Source organism: Xenopus laevis, chromosome 9_10S, assembly GCF_017654675.1.
Source record: "Xenopus laevis strain J_2021 chromosome 9_10S, Xenopus_laevis_v10.1, whole genome shotgun sequence".
Classification (NCBI taxonomy): Eukaryota; Metazoa; Chordata; class Amphibia; order Anura; family Pipidae; genus Xenopus; species Xenopus laevis.
The window spans coordinates 6,988,218-7,010,914 of NC_054388.1; the positions used below are offsets into that span (position 1 = coordinate 6,988,218).

Consider the following 22,697-nt stretch of genomic DNA (forward strand, 5'->3'; position numbering starts at 1 on the left):
GCAATGGAGAAACATTTAATTGGTAGAAGAGAGGCCAATGCCTTCAAGCTTTTTCTCAGAGGGGGACCAGATTTGTACAGTAAAACAACCTTGCAACCCAAAGCTTCATGTCAGACCAATTAGGCACTGTATTTCAATTACAGTTTTCTATTATGGGGATCTAATTTTGCACCCCGACTCATACGAATCCCTGGGCTTGTTCATGGATGAACCGCTGTCCAAGGTCCTGATTCAAAGCAAGGGATTGTGCTCTGCTACAAACAGAACCAAAGCCACATTGGTGCTAAATTATATAGGGAATATTCTTTATATAGTGCTGACAGTGGATTACAGAGATCAGACATCATTTCACTGACCCAGTGGAGCCTACAGTTTAATTACACAAGAGGAAACTCATGAAAACACGGGGAAAACATACATGTGCCTTGCGGACAATTTCTCGGCTGGAACTGAACTTAGAATGACGGCGGCGCTGCAAGGCATCGGTGGTAACTGTTTTGCCACCATTCTGCTTGTACAGGTTATCTGGAGACCCATTATCCAGAAAGCTCCAATTTACGGAAAGGCCGTCTCCCATAGACTCCATTTGAAAATGATTTCCTTTTTCCCCTGTAATAATAAAATATAATAAAACAGTAGCTTGTACTTGATCCCAGCTAAGATTTAATCCTTATTGGAAGCAAAACCAGCCTATTGGGTTTATTAAATGTTTACCTGATTTTCTAGTAGACTTAAGGTATGAAGATCCAAATTACAGAAAGATCTGTTATCCGGAAAACCCCAGTTTCCGAGCATTCTGGATAATAGGTTCAGTATCTGTACTATAAGAGGCCATACGCAAACATTTTCTGACTTTTGGCTTTGTGGGGTTTTTTTGTATGAACGACCTCTGTTTTAATTTACTTTTTTGACATTACAATGGGGTGGAAATCGGTGCATTAGAAACCCGCACCTTCCATGCCAACAGAACAAATAGCCTTTTTCACAAGGGAGTGTACTTGGCACTGCCATTCCTGTAAATGTCTCCCACGAGGAGCAGGGAATGGGTTTTCCAATGGCAGTTTCCACCTGAGTGAGCGCTGCCCCCTCCTCTTTCACCTCCCTGGCAGCAGCTGCTTTTAATGTACTATGTTTGTGTTTATTGATCATTTAGAATACATTAAGCAATGTAACTTGGGTGTTTGGGTGCAAAAGACCAGGCATAAAGTAATAGTGTATAGCCTGCTAGATCCATATCCATCCTGTGAAATATGTTCATTTTCATTTGCCATGCTTTGTTATACCTTAAAAGAGAACTAAATCCTAACTAAAGAAGTAGCTAGAAATGTTGTACATGATGTTTTGTGCTTCTGTACCAGCCCAAGGCAACCACAGCCCTTTAGCAGTAAAGATCTGTGTCTCCAAAGATGCCCCAGTAGCTCCCCATCTTCTTTTCTGCTGATTCACTGCACATGCTCTGTGCTGCTGTCACTTACTGAGCTTAGGGAGCCACTCACAATATACAGTACACATAGAATAGAAATGTCACAATATAAGGCTGATTAGTAATTAATACACATAATTACTACATGGCAGCACAGAAACCAGTGCAATTAGCATCAGAATTGAATAATCAGCAAACCTGTAGCATCAGTTTATATTACAGCCAGGGAAGCTCATTTTCTGCTGGATAATTAGTGACGAGCCCTAAGCTTAGCTTCTCAACAGCCAATCAGAGCCCACTGAGCATGTGAGTGTCACAGACACTTTCCAAGATGGTGACCCCCTGTGACAAGTTTGAAGTCCTGGATCATTGCTGCTATTGACAAGCTCAAACTTTAGCCTCGTGCAATAAATTCACTATATAAAATATGGCATTTTTAGCCACATTCGTTTTTAGGATTTAGTTCTCCTTTAAGGCTCCTCTCCTGCCAGCTCACACTGCATTACTGCTCTTTATAGGGTCTGTGTCACACTCTGCCCATCTAACCGTCTCTCTCTTTCCTCCTCGCTGTCTCCATGCCATTCATTCATTTCCAATGGGCTGCTGAATGTATAAGTTACATCATTGCCTCTCGGCAAACACTGGCCACATCTCCTCCCTATTTTTCCTTGGCTGCCCATCACAAAGCAGCAAGCTCCTGCTCAGTGCTCCATTATTTATTCATTTTATAACTGTGCCAATGCAGCATTCTCCGCTCCTCCCAGCTCTGCTTCACCTTCCACCTGTATTCACTTAATGTGCCAAACCATGCACAGCTATATCTCACCTACAGCTCCTTTCTCAAACACTTTTCCCACCTTCTCTCTTTCCTATAAGAATAAGGACTTATATTGCTATTTCTGTCCTCCACACCCACCTCCTCTCATTAACACCTTTCTCCTCTTGAACTTTCCAACTAATATTGACTAATTTGAATCATTTTACAGGATATAGTCAGGCACGACATCTTCGATCATGTTACAACCTGCAGTTTGGCCTGGTCCACTTTAAAGGGGAACTATTGTGAAACTTTAATATTCTCTTCATCATATTGAAATAAGAAACATTTTAAATACAATCAATTAGAAATTCTGCATCGTTTTGGAAATAATCAAGTTTATATTCACTCTCTCTCAGCATCTGTTTCTCTTCTTTCTGTCTTCATGCAGCATTTGGGTGTCAGATCCAACAAAAATACTGCACATATTCTGCATGTAGAGAGACAGGATTTCTGGGGATTTAAATAAAGAGTGAGTTCTAATACATCTTCAAGGCAAAAGGAGCCCCCTATAAGATTTAATGGATCTAACTGTCAATGAATATCTGACACCCAACTCCGGCATGAAAAGAGAATAAAGAGAAATAGATGCTGAGGAAAAGTGAAAATAAACTTGATTATTTCAGAAACGATGCAGAAGATTGTATTTAGAAAGTTTCTTATTTCAGTATGAGGAAGCATATTACATTTTCATTTTCATGATAGTTCCCCTTTAACAAGGAATACATGAAAACAAATGTAGTGGCTCCATTTGAGACATCTATATGCCACTTGGTTTTTAGCTGAAGCTGTAGAGATAAGTTGCAATGCAGTTGTTGATGTGATCGCTCCTGGTAACCTGCATTTGATTCCAACAACCATAAGAGAATTGTGTGACCGAATACTACAACTTTTATAAAACTACATACAGCATTGAATCTGATAGTGAAACCCCAGGAGCATTGAGGTATGAGGTATGAGCCATTGCTGCAGCACGTAAACCGTGTCCCAAATTATGTTTTAAACATATAAATAGTTAAAAAAAAAATGAAGTAGGAGGGTGTGGGAACTTCAATAACAGGAACATGAATGGGTTGATGGAAGCAAAAAGAAAGCAGAGGTATTAAACTACTTCTTTTTATTCTGTCTTTTTTCCACTTAGCAAACTACTTAGGGCTACAGTTAGTTTGTGTATGTAAGGTAATGTTGTTAAATGTGGGCTTGTTTATATGTGTGTTTGTGTATATAATTACAAAGAGAAGCACAAAGGTCTGTGATCATATAAGTATGAAGCCGGATACCATTGTATCTCGCAGGAAATCATAAACCTTTATATTTATCAGCCTTTGAAGATCTTGTGTGTAATAAAGAGCGTGCATGGCCCCGTGCAGGCCTTCGGTGAATAACTTTTGATAGTATTCTCTTTCTGTTTCAGTTGGGGTATACACCTTTGACAAGACCAAACAGTGCATCGGCACCATGACCATAGAGATTGATTTCCTGCAGAAGAAGAGCATCGACTCCAACCCTTATGACACGGACAGAATGGCAGCGGAATTCATACAACAGTTCAACAACCAGGCCTTTTCTGTAGGCCAGCAGGTGTGTTTGAGGCCAGGGAATGTATCTAAATCATAAGCAAATCTTTTTAAAATTAGTAGAAAATGGTGCCCTTTAAGCATTATTTGCTGAACATCAGAACGTACTGTTTATAGACATTGTATAAATCATGCTCTCATCGACTACACGTGTAACTGTTACCTCTCCGCCTTTCACAGCTGGTGTTTAGTTTCAATGACAAGCTTTTTGGGTTAGTGCTGAAAGATATAGAGGCCATGGATCCGAGCATTCTTAAAGGAGAACCGTCAACAGGAAAGAGGCAGAAGGTAAGGCCAATGCATCAAATCCACATGCAAGATTGCACATCTTATAAAAATAAATAGATGTTATAGTGATAAAAGTGAGCTTGTAACTAGGGGTGCACCGAATCCACTATTTTTGACCGAATACTGAACCGAATCTGAATGCTAATTTGCATATGGGGAGGGGAAAACATGTTTTACTTCCTTGTTTTGTGACAAAAAGTCACGTGACTTCCCTCCCCATCCCTAATTTGCATATGCAAATTAGTATTTGGTTCGATTGGGCAGAAGGATACGGCCGTATCCTGCTGAAAAAGGCCGAATACCGAACCGAATCCTGGATTCGGTGCATCCCTACTTATAACATTTCAAAGCCTCCGTCCGGAATGTGAGCACACTGTTACCATTACTATCTATCTGTTACTATCTATCATCAGAGACCAGGAAGGTCGGCTGTCTGTGTAGGGGGGCTATATCCATCATGCTTTAGGCATTGCTACTGGATAGATTGTGATATTGTTCCCAAAAAAATTCTAGATTTATTCCTTTGTGCTATTGTTACAGATGAGCCTGTTTTTATTTCTAGTTTCCATTTCTTTGCATTCATGGGTTCCTTTTTCCTGCAGATAGAAGCTGGACTGGTGGTAGGGAACAGCCAGGTGGTTTTTGAGAAAGCCGACAGCTCCTCTCTGAATCTCACAGGTAAGTGCCTTTAGACCAATATAGGGAATAGTACACCACTTTCAACTAGGGATGCACCGGATCCAGGATTCGGTTCAGTATTCGGCCAGGATTCAGCCATTTTCAGCAGGATTCGGATTCGGCTGAATTCTTGTGCCTGGCCGAACCGAATCCTTAAAATCATGTGACTTTTCGTCACAAAACAAGGAAGTAAAAATATTTTTAGCCGCGCACTTGTGCGAGCTTCTTTTTTTGTCCCTCCCCCTCACTGATTTGCATATGCAAATTAAGGTCCAGATTCGGTTCGGCCGAATCTTTCACAAAGGGTTCAGGGGTTCGGCCGAATCCAAATAGTGGATTTCAACTGTTACTGGACATACAATCCAGTAGCCTCCCTGATGCCATCAGCAGGTAATTAATGTATTTTCCAGAATAGCTGAATTCTGCATCCCACTTTGCTGCGGCCAATCAACCTTCATTTGGTTTGTGCAGTTACACATGTCCATTGGTTAAAGAGGTTTATTTTATTTTTTTTATACAGTAGGCTCATTCCGTTTCAATCTTACTCAAACAGGGTATCCTCCACCACCCTGCTAGAACAGAGCTTAGGTTCGCTCATATTTTACTTATATTGGAAGATCCCTGAGGTTCCATAAACTCATATGTATAAATTCATATGTAGTGTTTTATTGTAATAATATATTATATAATAATATATATATATATATATAATTCCTATTCCATATTTAGCCACAGAGCCTTCCCAATGGTTTCTTCCTTTTCACAATGTTAATTTTAATACCACATTTCTGAGCAAGTGATAACTGCAATATTTATGCTCTCCTAGTAAGAGGAGGTTTTTAAAGATGAAGGAAAAGCTAAAACTAAGTAAGCTTTATAAGAAAGGTCTATATAAATACACCAGTAACCCCTCAAAGTAATGCTGCTCTGAGTCCTCTGTCAAAAGAAACAGCACATTTCTTTCCTTCTATTGTGTACTCATGGGCTTCTGTATCAGACTAACTGTTTTCAGCTTCAACCTCCAGGGCTAGGGCTTGAGCATGCTCAGTTTGTTTCTCTTCTGTGTAATCTGAGCCCAGAGCTATGAGTGAGCAGGGAGAGACTCAGGCAGGAAGTGATGTCACACCAAGCTATTATGATAGCTGCTATCCTAAACAAACAGAGAGCTTCTAGAGCTGTATGGTAAAACATTCTGCAGAATAAATATAGTGTTATAACTTGCACCATTGTGGCTAATCTATTGGCAATAAAATGATTCAGTAGCTTTCCTTCTCCTTTAAGGGGTACCGAATATGAAGGCAATGAAAATTGCTTCCCCGTCACCAAATTTCATAATGTTAGTTTCTTCTATAAAGAATAAGATGTCATATGTTTGTGTATATATCATTAATAAACATGGTCGCTAGTGTCACAAAAAAAAAAAAAAATGTCTTTCTTTCCTTCTCTTTAGGTAAATCGAAGACAAGGCAGGACCGTCAGTCTATTATCAACCCAGACTGGAACTTTGAGAAGATGGGCATTGGAGGGCTGGATAAAGAATTCTCCGATATCTTCAGGAGAGCCTTTGCCTCCCGAGTCTTTCCACCAGAGATTGTGGAGCAAATGGGTATGATGTGCTATATCACTGTGCCAATGTTATTTAAAAGACAGAGGGCCAAAAGTCACATAAGTTACTGAATGAATGTTCAGTGATAGAGAGAATACAGATGCACATCTTGATGATTTTTATGGTGTAGTTTTTATTTCTAAATTACACTGCAAATAATTCACTCTACAATATAAAATTTCATTCCTGAACCAACAAGTGTATTTAGTTGTAATATTGGTGTGTAGGTGCATCTCAGGTCATTTTGCCTGGTCATGTGATTTCAGAAAGAGCCAGCACTTTAGGATGGAACTGCTTTCTGGCAGGCTGTTGTTTCTCCTACTCAATGTAACTGAATGTGTCTCAGTGGGACCTGGATTTTACTATTGAGTGTTGTTCTTAGATCTACCAGGCAGCTGTTATCTTGTGTTAGGGAGCTGCTATCTGGTTACCTTCCCATTGTTCTGTTGTTAGGCTGCTGGGGGGGAAGGGAGGGGGTGATATCACTCCAACTTGCATTACAGCAGTAAAGAGTGATTGAAGTTTATCAGAGCACAAATCACATGACTGGGGGCAGCTGGGAAACGGACAATATGTCTGGCCCCATGTCAGATTTCAAAATTAAATATAAAAAAAATCTGTTTGCTCTATTGAGTGCAAAAGTCTACTGGAGCAGCACTATTAACTGATGTGTTTTGGAAAAAAAAAACATTTTTTCCCATGACAGTATCCCTTTAACCTCTGATTCATATCAAGATGTTGCTTATTGTACCTCTTCTTATTTGTCTTCTGTAAATGGTTTAGTCGCTAGGTGTTGAACTGAGAGCCAGGCTTTGCCTGTGTGTTTCTTACTAATTGTCACCTGTGTGGCAGGTAAAGGTCACCCTCTTGCTGTATTACACCAGGATGACAGAGATCTTCTTATCTTTACACACACAGCTGTCAGCCTGGGCAGCTAATCCCCCCCCTGTGTGCCAACAAAAAGCAAACTCAAAAGGCCAAATCCCAATTTCTCCCACCTCTAATCTTCCCAAAGCTTTAGCAAGATAGTCATCAACTGGAAAGGTTGTGTACAAGGCAAGAAAAACTTTAGCTGGCAGCACAGACACGCATAAGGGCCAAGGTCTGCATACGACTGTGTCCTATAAAAACATTTTGAAGTCTAGTATTAACCCGTTCTCTAAAAATAACGTCCTTACAAAATATATGCTTTGTATTTCTGCTTTAAAAAGTGAAATATTTTGTAGAGAGGTTTCAGAAATAAGTCCTTCCTACAGGCTGCAAGCACGTTAAAGGCATTCTCCTTTTTGGCCCGCCTGGTTGCGGCAAGACCCTGATGGCTCGTCAGATCGGTAAAATGTTGAATGCCCGCGAACCCAAAGTCGTCAATGGGCCTGAAATTCTGAACAAGTACGTGGGAGAGTCCGAGGCAAACATACGCAAACTCTTTGCAGACGCAGAGGAGGAACAGAGACGGGTAAGGTTCCTGGTAGGGGGCACAGTCTGCAAGGCAGAAAAATAAATTGGGGTCATTCTTCCACTGTATAGAGCACTGGTAAGGCCCCATCTAGAATATGCCCTACAGTTTTGGTCTCCATCACTCAAACAGGACATTATTGTATTAGAGAGGGTACAGAGAAGGGCAACTAAGCTGCTAAAGGGAAAATCTTAGCTATGAGGAAAGACTGGCCAAATTGGGGATGTTCACGCTGGAGAAGAGGCGCTTAAGGGGAGATATGATAACTATGTATAAATATATAAGGGGATCATATAATAATCTCTCTAATTCTTTATTTACCAGTAGGTCTTTCCAGCTGACACAAGGTCACCCATTCCGATTAGAAAAGAAGAGGTTCCGTCTAAATATTGGGAAGGGGTTTTTTTCAGGCTGTGGTACAGGCTGATACATTAGACGCTTTAACGGACAAATCAACCTTTAAAACAAGTGAATGTAAAATTGATGAGAGTGTTATTCTTAGCACTTTTGCAATTTGCATTCATTATTTATTTTATTTTTATTCCAAGATACATGTGCTGTTAATATGAATACATTTTGATTCAAAAGCGCCACCTGCTGGTCAGTTTCCCACCAGTCTGACCACCAAGTAGTCAAGGAAGTTGTCAGGAGAAAGAAAGAGGCTGCTCTGATGTTCTTCTGCTTAGGAAAACAATTAGAAACCTTTCTCACATCTTTCCTAAGCAGAAGAACATCAGAGCAGCCTCTTTCTTTCTCCTGACAACTTCCTTGACTACTTGGTGGTCAGACTGGTGGGAAACTGACCAGCAGGTGGCGCTGTTGTAACAAAATTCATTCATATTAACAGTACATGTGTCCCTTAATATCTTAGAATAAAAAGAAAACAAATAATGAATGTCCATTGCAAAAGTGCTTAGAATAGCACTCGCGTCAATTTTACATTCACTTATTTTAAAGGTTTACTTATCCTTTAAGAAGGGGTTGGATGGTGTTTAGCAAGTGAGGGAATACAGGGATATGGGAGATAGCTCATAGTACAAGTTCATCCAGGGACTGGTCCCATTGCCATTTTGGAGTCGGGAAGGAATTTTTTCCTCTCTGAGGCTTCAGATGGGGTTTTTGCCTTCATCTGGATCAACTGACAGTTAGGCAGGTTAAAATAGAGTCAAAAGGTTGAACCTGATGAACGTGAGTCTTTTTTCAACCTAACGTACTATGTTACTATATTAAAACGGTACTTAGCAGTCAATAGTGTTTCTCTAAGAATGGAACGTTGACCAATTTTTGGGCAAGCAATGTGGTAATTGGCCGACTTATTTACAACTTCTGCACGGTGTTATTTGTATGTATTATGGGACCAGTTTGACATTTAGGGGCAAATTCATGAAGCGCTGTGAATTCGCTAGCGTTGGGCATTTTCGTTACTTCGCACCTGGTGAATTTGCGCAACGGACGTAACTACGCAAATTCACTAACGCGCGCATTGTTCTGAACGCTACCTTTTACGCTAGACTTCCTTCGCCACCTCAGACCAGGCGAATCGCAATAGAGTAGATAGGGATTGCTTCAAAAAAAGTTCAATTTTTTTCTAAGTCCCACAAAACGCTGGCGTGTTTTCTTTATTATGGGTGATAGGCTGAAAAAGATTGAAAAATTTTTGGGGCTCCCCTCCTTCCCCCCTTCATTTCCTAACTCATGGCAACTTAACGATACAGTGGGCACATGTGTAGGGCCAAAATAACAATTTTATTTGCGGTTTTGAAGGTTTCCCAGGCTTGTGTTGTTGTGAAATTTGAATTTGGCGCCGTATGCAAATTAACCATCGCTAGCGTAACTTCGCTTTGCTTAGCGAATCAACGCTAGCGCAACTTCGCAACCTTACGCTACCCCTGAGTGCAACTTTGGATTTTAGTGAATTTGCGGAGCACGGGCGAAAATACTCCTGCCGAATAGCGGCGAATCGGACTCCAGCGCAACTATGATTTTTAGTGAATGCCCCACTTAATGTTTGCCATGGTAACAATCTCTGCTGTTTTTTTTTTTCCTTGTTCCCCAGCTGGGCGCCAATAGTGGGCTACACATCATCATCTTTGATGAAATAGATGCCATCTGCAAGCAAAGAGGGAGCATGGCAGGCAGCACTGGCGTCCATGATACTGTGGTCAATCAGCTGCTGTCCAAGATAGATGGTGTGGAGCAGCTTAACAACATTCTAGTCATTGGTGAGAAGCTGGGGAAAAGCACCTCTGTACTGGGAAGGGACTGCCTTATTTTGTCTGACTCACCCCCTTTCCCTGTGTCTCCTGCCCAGGGATGACTAACAGGCCTGATCTGATAGATGAAGCTCTTCTGAGACCTGGAAGATTGGAGGTGAAGATGGAGATTGGTACGTTATTAGTTGACCATTACTGTGTTTTGCATTAAAAGTAAACTTGCCCCTTCCACCCAAAAGGCAAATTGACAAGTGATAAATCTGTTTAGCAATAGGGGGTCAGGTCACATGTTTCATTACAGGCCCAGATTTGGTCTGTGGCACCTACTCCTGTAAAATGGGTTGTAAGCAACAAGGCAAATATAGAGCAAATAAGGGGAAACAGGGTAAAAGGTGTGTTATAATAGGGTAGCAGTAACCAACAAATAACCTATATACATACAGTGAAACCTCAATTTAACATCCCCTGATTTTAAGTTTTCTTTTGTTTTACATTGTCGTTTTGTGATGCAACCTATAGATTTTACATTTTCCCGGATTTTACATGTAGCACACCCGTGAGTGTACTTTTGCTGTGGATTAGAGCTATGTGTGACCAGGCTAACACTGCTATTAATGTGCCCCCGACCCCCAGTGTACCCGGGCAACTCCCTGCAACTCCCGGTACCTGGTGTAGATAAATGCAGCAGTAGATTCAGCCAGACAAGTCCTTTGCAGTAAATTATAACTGGTTTATTAACAGAGCACCGGCAAGATCATAGGTTAAGGTACTTTGATGTTCACTGGCAGTTATAGAGTAGCCTCCAACAACAATATTCCCTCCAGGGGGGTTAGAAGATGCAACAGACGGAGTAGAAATCAATATAGATCAGTAACAATGGACTTGGGAAATAGTTACCACTCTCACTGGCACTATCCTTTATGGTTGAACACTAAGGCATGGGTTTCTCAGCCTGGGGTCTTGTATCTTGGCACCGGACTTGATCCTCACCTCACCCACTGTATTCAGCCTGGGATCTTGGGTCTTGGTATCCTATCTGGTCCTCAACTCACCCACTGTAGTCCCTGCACTAGTGGTTCAAATACCACGGGGTCCCAACCCCACTATTTCTCCTCGTTGGAGCCACGTCTGCTCTCTAGCTACCCTGGGCTAACTTTCACTCCTAGAGTGACTATTACTGTAGTACTATCCCTATCTCACGCTTCACTAACTTTTTCCGGCAGACCTGGACCTGTAGTACCTCACACTGAGGCAAAGTCCCAGGACAGACCCAGACCGCATGGTGCTAAACCCTTTTATATTATCAAACAGTGCCATCTAGTGGACCATCTCCATGAACTTATTTGGACCCAGCAAGGGACATAGCTGCCTTTAGTTAACTAAAGGACCCTTAGGTGTCCAAATACTAAAGAGGAATGCCTGAGATAAATACACCCAAATCTCAGGGTCTCTACATACACCATTCTTTTCTGGTCCCCTAAAAAACGTAAAATGGGGGTTCTACTGGAATTACTCTAATGGTAGAGAGTAGGTAACCATTAAAGGGGAAGTAAAGTGTAAAATAGAATAAGGCTAGAAATGCTGTATTTTGTATACTAAACATAAACATGAACTTACTGCACCACAAGCCTAATCAAACAAATGATTTATGCTTTCAAAGTTGGCCACAGGGGGTCACCATCTTGTAACTTTGTTATACATCTTTGCAAGACCAAGACTGTGCACATGCTCAGTGTGGTCTGGGCTGCTTAGGGGTCGTCATAAATGATCAAAACAGCACAAGTCAAATAATATCTGCCAGAAGCCGATACAGCAAGACTGATTAATAATCAGAATATACAGACTGCACTGGGTCCTGTGTTGTCTTGTAATCTAATGTGGATTTTATAGTTTTTGTATTGTTTACTATAAACTTTCTCCAACTCTGCAGAACCAGTGGCTGCAGCAAAATAATCCTCCAAATAGAATCCCAGTTTATCTGTTTAAATCTGGCTCCATGATCTTTGTCCCTGCAGCTGGAGTTGGAAACAGTAAAGGGGATGTAAAGGCAAAAATAAAATCCAATACAAATCTCTACACAGTCGCCGACTGCTCTACAGGGAAACAAACAAAGCTGCTTGAGTTCTGCATGGCTGGGAAGTAAGGCGGGGGCTCCCCCTGCTGTACATAAGTATGATTGTTTCCCTGCAGGGCAGTTAGGGACCGTCTGACAATTCCTATCCACAGCAGTAAATGAAGGGAGAATTTCACTGCATACAGTCAGGTTTCTTATAAAAATTATACATATTTTTTAATTAAAGTATATTGGAGATAGGTTTCTTTTTCATTAAAGAAAGTAAAAATTGGATTTTAATTTTTTTGCCTTTACATGCCCTAGAGCCCCCTGGGTTTGTGAAAAGTAATGGAAGAGGAAATAATATCCATTTCTTTGCCTCATCCAGGGCTTCCTGATGAGAAGGGTCGCCTGCAGATCTTGCACATACATACAGCCCGGATGAGGGAGCACAGCCTTCTCTCAGGGGATGTGGATGTTGGCGAACTGGCACAAGAAACCAAAAATTTCTCTGGAGCAGAACTGGAAGGGCTAGTGAGGGCAGCCCAGTCAACAGCCATGAATCGGCACATCAAGGTGAGAGACACTTGCCACTGAAACTGGGACAGCCACAACATTGTGCCTGGAGCCAATGCAGACTAAATCATGCTATAACCTGTGTTCTTTGAAAACACAACAGTGCTGAAGAGCATGTTGTTGAGCAGTGTTGCTCAACAACATTCTCTACAGAGAATCCTATATAACTATGCCAAACATAGGGCTACCCTACTACTAAAAGGATCCTGTCATCGGAAAACATGTTTTTTTCAAAACACATCAGTTAATAGTGATACTCCAGCAGAATTCTGCACTGAAATCCATTTCTCAAAAGAGCAAACAGATTTTTTTATATTCAATTTTGAAATCTGACATGGGGCTAGACAAATTGTCAATTTCCCAGCTGCTCCTGGTCATGTGACTTGTGCCTGCACTTTAGGAGAGAGATGCTTTTTGGCAGGCTGCTGTTTTTCCTTCTCAATGTAACTGAATGTATCTCAGTGGGACCTGGATTTTACTATTGAGTGTTGTTCTTAGATCTACCAGGCAGCTGTTATCTTGTGTTAGGGAGCTGCTATCTGGTTACCTTCCCATTGTTCTTTTGTTTGGCTGCTGGGGGGAAAAAGGGAGGGGGTGATATCAGTCCAACTTGCAGTACAGCAGTAAAGAGTGATTGAAGTTTATCAGAGCACAAGTCACATGACTTGGGGCAGCTGGGAAATGGACAAAATGTCTGGCCCCATGTCAGATTTCAAAATAAATCAAAGAAAATCAAAAAAATCTGTTTGCTCTTTTGAGAAATGGATTTCAGTGCAGAATTCTGCTGGAGCAGCACTATTAACTGATTCATTTTGGAAAAATGTTTTTCTCCCATGACAGTATCCATGACAATTCAGTAGGGCCATTGAGGATCAGCAGCATTGCAGGCTATTAAAATTCATGTTTACAGTCGCTGTATGATCTGCATCCGGCTGTGTAATCCTAAGTGTTTCCTAAAACCTAATTACAACCTCTCCTCTTCTCAGGCAACCACTAAAGTGGAGGTTGATATGGAAAAGGCAGAATGTCTGCAAGTGACAAGAGGAGACTTCTTCACTTCTTTAGGGAATGACATAAAACCTGTAAGTGGTCAGTCGATCTACTAATCTACCCCTGTGCATAGAGTCTCCTGCATGAAAAGCCAAAGCTGGACAACGCTCTGCACCCATTAGCATCTCACCCGCAGGCTCTAGCTTTCGTTGTGTTTCCTGAATAATAAGAATGAATAAACTTGGTACGGACCTACGTTTACATTTCCTTTAAATAGTGATACAGTACCATTCCGAATGCAACAGGCTCTTTCATTGGCAGATGGGAGGTTGCAAGTAGTGGTGTGCCATATTCAGTTGGACTGGGCTGCTTGGGGCCCACCAGAAAACTTGAGTGCAGGCCCACTCTCCAAATTATTTTTCCTTTTTTTTCTTCATTCCCTCTTTTTCTTTTTTCTTTATTATTTTAATCACTTCTTACATATTTTCGTCCATTCTTCCCTCCATTTCCTCTCTTCTCTCTTAGAAATGGGGGAATGGCTGTGCTATAGACACACAAGGCAAATCATTGGGTGAGCAGAAGGGGCCACTGATACCTGGGCCCACCAGGAGTTTTCCTGGTATCCTGGTGGGCCAGTCCAACACTGTGCACAACAATATATGTCGACTAATATCAGTTCATTTCATTTTTTTTTTAAACCTCTCTTTAGGCTTTTGGAACAAACCAAGAGGACTATGCCAGCTACATAATGAACGGCATCATTAAATGGGGCGACCCTGTTACTCGGGTTCTGGATGATGGAGAGCTGTTAGTCCAGCAAACGAAAAACAGCGATCGTACGCCGCTTGTTAGCGTTTTACTTGAAGGTGAGAGCTGTACAGGAGAGACAGTGATGATGGCCCGTTAAGGGAATATCACAGAAACCGGAGAGTCTTCAAAATGTGGGTTTATTTTATCACAGCACTACATGTTTCGGACCTCTAGGATCCTTCCTTTGGTGCAAGTTACCCGTTAAGGGCTTTGGGTGAAGTTCCGCTTTCAGGTCCAACGTTTGTTCAGGCTCGACGACTCAAGTGTACGGAGAAGCTCAAACAGCTGTTTCCAAAACGTACCCTTCCTTTCCCACAGTTTTAGGTACCAAGGACCAAGAGATGATGGTGTGAGAATGCCAAGAAATAAAACAGCGTTTGCTGATGTGAAACAAATTGCCATTGAATGTTGTAATATTTACATTTCTCTGTACAGGACCTCCACATAGTGGCAAAACATCCCTGGCTGCCAAGATCTCCGAGGAATCAAACTTCCCATTCATTAAGATTTGCTCGCCGGAGAAGATGATCGGGTTCTCTGAGACAGCCAAGTGCCAGGCCATAAAGAAGGTATAAAGAATAGAATGTTCTGTGACTTCACACTCTCTCTACCACATGTTCACCCCTTCTCTTTTTCTGTTCTAATCTAATCTGGTTTCCTTCCCTCCCCAGATCTTTGAAGATGCATACAAGTCCCAGCTGAGCTGTGTTGTGGTTGATGACATTGAGAGACTCCTAGGTAAGGGCGGTGCATCACATCCACTACTAGTTTATTATTTATCACAGGTAGTAACTGTATCTGTTTTTCCCAACCTGACTATGTCCCTATTGGTCCTCGCTTCCACTACTAGTTTATTATTTATCACAGGTAGTAACTGTATCTGTTTTTCCCAACCAGACTATGTCCCTATCGGTCCTCGCTTCTCCAACTTAGTGCTGCAGGCTTTACTTGTCCTTTTGAAGAAGGCCCCTCCTCAGGTAAAAGAGCCAACGTTTGGGTAATGCTGATACAAACTCAATGATTTACCGTTGATATTCTCCTTTCTGCTGCTTCTCTAAAGGGTCGCAAGCTGCTAATTATTTGCACCACCAGCCGCAAGGATGTGCTTCAGGAAATGGAGATGCTCGATGCCTTTAGCACAACCATCCGAGTCCCCAATATCGTCACAGGTGAACAGCTCATGGAAGCTTTAGAGGTGAGGACCCGACTCCTGCTCTATCAGGTTGGAGAGGAATGTGAATTCTGCTCTGCGGCAACAAAATTAGTTCGGGCACTTCATATTTAGTTTAGTCCTGATGCAAACAATCCCCTTTTTTGTAGTGGAATTATTATCTTTGGAATGTGAATGAGCATGAGTTATGTTTCTGACTTCTTCCATAATGCTCTTTATATGCTTCCAGAGCCCTTCTGTTAGTTTTGTGTTTTATTCTTTAGATTATAGAAGGATTATGATCTATGGGGTTTAGTTCGGTTTTATAATTGGCATGGAGCATTGAAATCGCATAAGGCTCTGGCCTACAATATGCGGAACCAAAGCAATCGCTAAGATGGGAACGAGGAGCCTCTACTGGGCAAGGTCCAATAACAAATATACTTGACGCTCGGGGTTCTACAAACCAAGACGCAGAATGCTCTTCATTCATTTCAGTTCTTTCATGCTTCAATCTGGTTTAGATTGTCCCCGTGTTAAATTCACTAAGATTCGTAGTTGCGCCAGAGTCCGATTCGCCGCACTTCGCCAGGCGTATTTTCGCCAGCGCTACACAAATTCACTAAAATCCGAAGTTGCGCTCGGGGGAAGCGTAAGGTTGCGCTAGCGTTAATTCGCCAAGCAAAGCGAAGTTACGCTAGCGATGGTTAATTTGCATACGGCGCCAAATTGAAGTACAATGGAGGTATATGTAGCAGCACTACACAAGCCTGGGAAACCTTCAAAACCGCAAATAAAATGTTTATTTTGCCCTACATATGTGCCCACTATATAGTTAAGGTGCCATGAGTCAGGAAATGTAGGGGGGAAGGAGGGTAGCCCCAAAAAAATTTTCGATCTTTTTCAGCCTGTCACCCATAAAAAAAGAAAAAACGCCAGCATTTTTTGGGATTTAGAAAAATATATAACTTTTTTTGAAGCAATCCCTATCTACTCTATTGCACTTCGCCTGGTGGCGAAGGAAGTCTGGCGTAAAAGGTAGCGTTCAGAAAAATGCACACGTCAGTGAATTTGCGTAGTTACATCCGTGCGCAAATTCAGGCGTAAGGGTGCGAAGTAACACTAGCGAATTTACGCCAGTGTCCGTTAGTGAATCGGCGAATTAACGGAAATGCGCTACGCTAGCGAATTAAAGCTAGCGTTAGGCGCTTCGTCCTTTAGTGAATTTGCCCCTATAACTCTTTGTTTTCTGTTTCAACAGCTCCTGGGCGGTTTCAAGGACAACGAAAGATCGGTAATCGCTCAACAAGTTAAAGGCAAAAAAGTCTATATCGGAATTAAAAAACTGCTGATGCTGATTGAGATGTCCATGCAGGTAAGGCGTGAGCCTACAGTTGGCCTTCAATCAATAGATGTAAATGACTGAAAATAAGTGAAGATCGTTTCTGGCGTGTTCTCATTCTACACTTCTGCTCTTCCAGATGGATCCGGAATATCGGGTTAGCAAGTTCCTTGCTCTACTCAAAGAAGAGGCCACGTAAGTATTTCACGTTTGATTGAAGACCAACAGCAGCCAAGCCGTTTTTTTGATTTTTTTTGCCGCTATTCTTTAAAGTTTATGAAATGATTGACAGGTATGGGACCTGTTATCCAGAATGCTCAGGAAAGTCTACTGAAAAATCAATTAAACATTAAATTAACCCAATAGGATTGTTTTCCTTCCAATAAGGATTAAATGGATCTTAGTTGGGATCAAGTACAAGCGACTGTTTTATTATTACCATATTATTACAATTCAAATTAGTTGGTTAAAATGCAGTCTATGCGAGATGGCCTTCCTGTACTTTGGAGCTTTCTGGATAACAGATTTCCGGGTTAATGGATCCTATGTCTTTGCAGTATGGTATTCAGAGATACCATAATACTTCTGAATGATGGGGTACATACTGTATCCATCACGTTATCCAGGTATGGGACCTGTTATCCAGAATGCTCGGGAACTGGGGATTTCTAGATAACGGATCTTTCCATAATTTGGATCTTCATACCTTAAGTCTACTAGAAAATCATGTAAACATGAAATAAACCCAATAGGATTGTTTTCCTTCCAATAAGGATTAAATGGATCTTAGTTGGGATCAAGTACAAGCGACTGTTTTATTATTACAATTCAAATTAGTTGGTTAAAATGCAGTCTATGAGAGATGCCCTTCTTGTACTTTGGAGCTTTCTGGATAACAGATTTCCGGGTTAATGGATCCTATGTCTCTGCAGTATGGTATTCAGAGATACCATAATACTTCTGAATGATGGGGTACATACTGTACCCATCACTGTTTGCCTGTAAAGGGTCATAGTGCTAATTAGAATCTCTCTTCTGCCTTCTTCCCTCAAGAGAACCTGTCCATCGTGGCTATGACTAACATCGTACCCCTCCCATATGGAAGCCAACATTGAAGCCACATGAAGACATTTTAACATTCCCCAAAGAGCAGTTCTCCCAAGGAAAGGCTGGATTCTCGGACTGTGCCACTGGCTCTGCGACTTCTCCGTCACACGGTGCATGTTCTTAATAAACACCTTCTCCTCCGCCGTCTGAAGCTGTCGCAATATTTCACTCACTCTTCAGCTTCCTGAAATGCAAGTCCCCAAAGCAGCCTGTGAATCCACTGCTGTTGTTTGAGTAGATATTCTGTAACGCTGTCTCTTGGCCTAGAGCTTTTCCATTATTCACCCATTGGGAAGCTTCTCGGAGTTTAAAGGGGGACTTTAGTTTTACCCTAGGTATATTTGTAAGCCAGCTTCCCGCTTCTATAAAGGTGGGTTGGTTTGCGGTTTCAGTCTTGTCTAAACTGCCATTGTCACAGGCAGTCTTCCTGGTTTGTTGCAATCCATTACACAGGGAACAGGTGGCCCAGAGGGGTGGTAGCAGGGCCGGAACTTGGGGTAGGCAGATGAAGCACCTGGCGGGTGCCTGTTCAAGATTCTTCTGCCTACTCCTAGTTCGGATTCGCTCCCGTCTGCAGCTGTCACCTACACCTGTAACTCACCCCTCTGTTCCTCCCCTCTCTTCTGTCCCTCCTCTCCTCTCTCTTTCCCTCCTCTGTCTGACCTCCTCTATCTGTCCCTCCTCTCTCTGTCCCTCCTCTCTCTGTCCCTCCTCTCTCTGTCCCTTCTCTCGTCTGTCCCTGCTCTCCTCTCTCTGTCCCTCCTCTCTCTGTCCCTCCTCTGTCTGAACCTCCTCTGTCTGACCCTCCTCTCTCTGTCCCTTCTCTCATCTGTCCCTCCTCTCTCTGTCCCTCCTCTGTCTGACCCTCCTCTCTCTGTCCCTTCTCTCATCTGTCCCTCCTCTCTCTGACCCTCATCTCCTCTGTCCCTCCTCTCTCTGTCCCTCCTCTCTCTGTCCCTCCTCTCTCTGACCCTCATCTCCTCTGTCCCTCCTCTCTCTGTCCCTCCTCTCTCTGTCCCTCCTCTCTCTGTCCCTCCTCTCTCTGTCCCTCCTCTCTCTGACCCTCATCTCCTCTGTCCCTCATCTCTCTGACCCTCCTCTCTCTGACCCTCCTCTCTCTGACCCTCCTCTCTCAGTCTCTCCTCTCTCTGTCCCTCCTCTATCTGTCCCTCCTCTCTCTGTCCCTCCCCTGCCCTTACGTTGCCCTCCCCGATGTTATGGGGCGCAAGCACATGAACGCACGGGGCGGGGCTAGCTGACCGTGTTGCCTAGGGCGCCCAATCGGCTTTGCCTGGCCCTGGGTGGTAGGGTTCTATTGTGAGCTGCTGCAGTGATATAAAGAGATTGATGGATATATACCACCATACCCTAGTACAATTCTTCATTTAAATGTAAGTATATGGTGGCCCTTTAATATAAATGAGTCAGTAGTAAACACAGCTATACTACTATGCTGTACTGCAGTGATCCCCAACCAATGGCCCGTGAGCAACATGTTCCTCTCCAACTCCTTGGATGTTGCTCCCAGTGGTTTCAAAGCAGGTGCTTATTTTTCAATTCCTGGTTTGGAGACAAGTTTTGGTGCATAAAAAACAGCTGCACTGCCAAACAGAGCCTCAATGTAGGCTGTCCGTTCACATAGGACCTAATAAATGGCCAATCACAGCCCTTATTTGGCACTTCCAGGAAATTTTTTTATGCTTGTTTTGCTCCCCAACTTTGTTTATATTTGAATGTGGCTCACGGGTTAAAAAAAAGGTTGGGGATCCCTGCTGTAGTGCATCAGATGAAAGGCCCAGACATTGTATCCTTATAATAATGTTGGACGAGTTACAAATATCTAAGTCCCAGGATTCTAGTGCAGGAATCTCAATTGATTTGATCACAGGCTTAGGCTTTGCATGACGTGCTGAACTCTACCTGACTGGTTTGGACACATTGTACATTGATTTGCTCATCAGTATCTTAATTAAGAGCCAATGGGATTGATGGGGTCCAGCCTCTTCCCCCAGTACGTGTATATTGTTCATCGGATCCTTGACGTTCTCTTGAGGTAATAAGTGCTGTGATTATGTTGCTGCTTTTCTTTGCCTCCCTCACCTTTCAACCCCCACCGTTCCACTTTACTGTACATGTATATTTTTATCGTGAATCTTGAGTATTTTGTGGGATATGGCAGCTAAAAACCAGTTGCAGTAAAGTTATTATTTATCGTCACGCCTGCCTCGTCTGAATTTATCTGAGCGGATTTGATATACGAGGTTGCGCTGCCCCTAAACAAAATGATATAATATTTGCTACTTTTTATTCGCCATGGCAAAATGCGGAAATTCGCCATATATTCGTGCCAGCCGAATTTATTCACCGATATATATTATGATAATTTGGCCAAAGAAATGCACTTTTTCTTGATTACAGCCTTTAAAAAGTTGGGTGAGCAATCATGGCGGCACCCAGTGATATGTAGAAACAGGCAGTTAAATAAGGCCCCTCTCTGCAGAATAGTGGCTTAGTCTTGGCAAGGTTGATTCTTCTAGATCTGAAGGAAAAGGGCAACACCTTCTCTGAATCTACTAATGAAATGCTTTGGATTTTGCCCTGTGCTGCAAGAAGTGGTGCCTTGATCATCCATACATCGTCTATAAAAAGAAAGAATACCGTTTTTTTCTCCAAATATATATTTATAATATATTATATATAATCTTAGTAAACTCACACAGTATATACATACATTGTATAATAAATATATATATAAAAATGATTTAAAATATAAATGATTTTGATGATCATGCTGGTAGCTTCGGAGGTAGGTACTTCCCATACTGTGACCCTGGGCTGCTGTAGAGAGAATAAGCCTGGAATGGAAAGTCTGGGAAATCTGGAACCTCCAGTTTTGTAGGAGAGAAGGGACCTACACCGGTGCCTTTAGATTAGAAGATATGAATGTGTTGCTACAGGTTTAGGTTTGCCTTTCTATCATGTTATAATTACCATAAGAAGGTAGCTGGTGCTTGGCCTGAACTTACTAGGACTTTGTGGCAGTTTGAAAGCTGCCAGTAATAGAATGCACAAGGCATAGATTGATTAAATATCCCGCAGCACAATTCAGCAGGAACAGCCGCTTAAAGGGTGAGTAAAGTGTAAAATAGAATAAGGCTAGAAATGCTGTATTTTGTATATTAAACATAAACATGAACTTACTGCACCACAAGCCTAATCAAACAAATGATTTATGCTTTCAAAGTTGGCCACAGGAGGTCACCATCTTGTAACTTTGTTATACATCTTTGCAAGACCAAGACTGTGCACATGCTCAGTGTGGTCTGGGCTGCTTAGGGATCGTCATAAATGATCAAAACAGCACAAGTCAAATAATATCTGCCAGAAGCCGATACAGCAAGACTGATTAATAATCAGAATATACAGACTGCACTGGGTCCTGTGTTGTCATGTGATCTAATGTGGATTTTATAGTTTTTCTATTGTTTAATACAAACTTTCTCCAACTCTGCAGAACCAGTGGCTGCAGCAAAATAATCCTCCAAATAGAATCCCAGTTTATCTGTTTAAATCTGGCTCCATGATCTTTGTCCCTGCAGCTGGAGTTGGAAACAGTAAAGGGGATGTAAAGGCAAAAATAAAATCCAATACAAATCTCTACACAGTCGCCGACTGCTCTACAGGGAAACAAACAAAGCTGCTTGAGTTCTGCATTGCTGGGAAGTAAGGCGGGGGCTCCCCCTGCTGTTGATAAGTATGATTGTTTCCCTGCAGAGCAGTTAGGGACCGTCTGACAATTCCTATCCATAGCAGTAAATGAAGGGAGAATTTCACTGTATACAGTCAGGTTTCTTATAAAAACGGTACACATTTTTAAATTAAAGTATATTGAAGATTGGTTTCTTTTTCATTGAAGAAAGTAAAAATGGGATTTTATTTTTTTGCCTTTACATGCCCTTTACTGTTTCCAACTCCAGCTGCAGGGACAAAGATCATGGAGCCAGAGTTTGCCCCTAGTTTTTACAAAGAGAGACCCTAAAACTAAACCTGTATTAAGTCAGTTGGGAAACTAAGGAAAGAAGTTCTTGCTACATATAACCCTACACTCATGGTTCCTATGGCCATGTAAGAGTTTTTTTCTATTCCTGAAGCTAAACTAGCTCAGCCAACAGCCAGGTTCTTCATCTGTGGGATGGTCGGTGCTTCAAGTGGAACCAGTTCCTTCCAGCAGAGGTGATACATACTTCAGCAGGAGCCTTTGGAGAGAGACATAATGGGGGCTTGAGTCTTAACTACAGCAGATGCCAGTGGTGGCTTTAGAACATTCAGTGCAGCAGAACAGACCGTGAAGGTTTAGGTTTTTTAGAAGAAGAAATAGGATTTAGGAATTCAGGACCAAATTCCAAGTGAGGCTATAACTTTTAGAAGCACTGATCTAAAGTAGAACAGTAGAAACTTTGACCTCAATCCCTTACTGAATGGAAGGCCTGTAGTGATGGGCTGAAGAAGGTGATGATCATTTTTCATGGATAATTTAGCTTTGTTGTGTTGACTTATAAAGTTTATTAAACATTTAGGATGCATGGAATCCATAATTTTTGGATTCAACCC

At 42.0% G+C, this 22,697-nt stretch overlaps 1 protein-coding gene across 1 annotated transcript in view; it reads left to right on the forward strand.

Moving 5' to 3' along the window:
- nsf.S (N-ethylmaleimide sensitive factor S homeolog) overlaps positions 1-18,058 on the forward strand; it is a gene marked incomplete at its 3' end in the record, with an annotated part of 34,775 nt that extends 16,717 nt beyond the window's left edge. The window contains 17 exon segments of the mRNA NM_001096720.1: positions 3,655-3,821; positions 3,998-4,105; positions 4,708-4,783; positions 6,234-6,389; positions 7,646-7,845; positions 9,902-10,067; positions 10,157-10,231; positions 12,500-12,687; positions 13,674-13,769; positions 14,387-14,543; positions 14,923-15,056; positions 15,159-15,225; positions 15,385-15,464; positions 15,548-15,682; positions 16,899-17,012; positions 17,119-17,174; positions 18,033-18,058. Of these exon segments, the coding sequence (NP_001090189.1) occupies positions 3,655-3,821; positions 3,998-4,105; positions 4,708-4,783; positions 6,234-6,389; positions 7,646-7,845; positions 9,902-10,067; positions 10,157-10,231; positions 12,500-12,687; positions 13,674-13,769; positions 14,387-14,543; positions 14,923-15,056; positions 15,159-15,225; positions 15,385-15,464; positions 15,548-15,682; positions 16,899-17,012; positions 17,119-17,174; positions 18,033-18,058 (2,001 nt within the window).
- Positions 18,059-22,697: the final 4,639 nt, after the last annotated feature.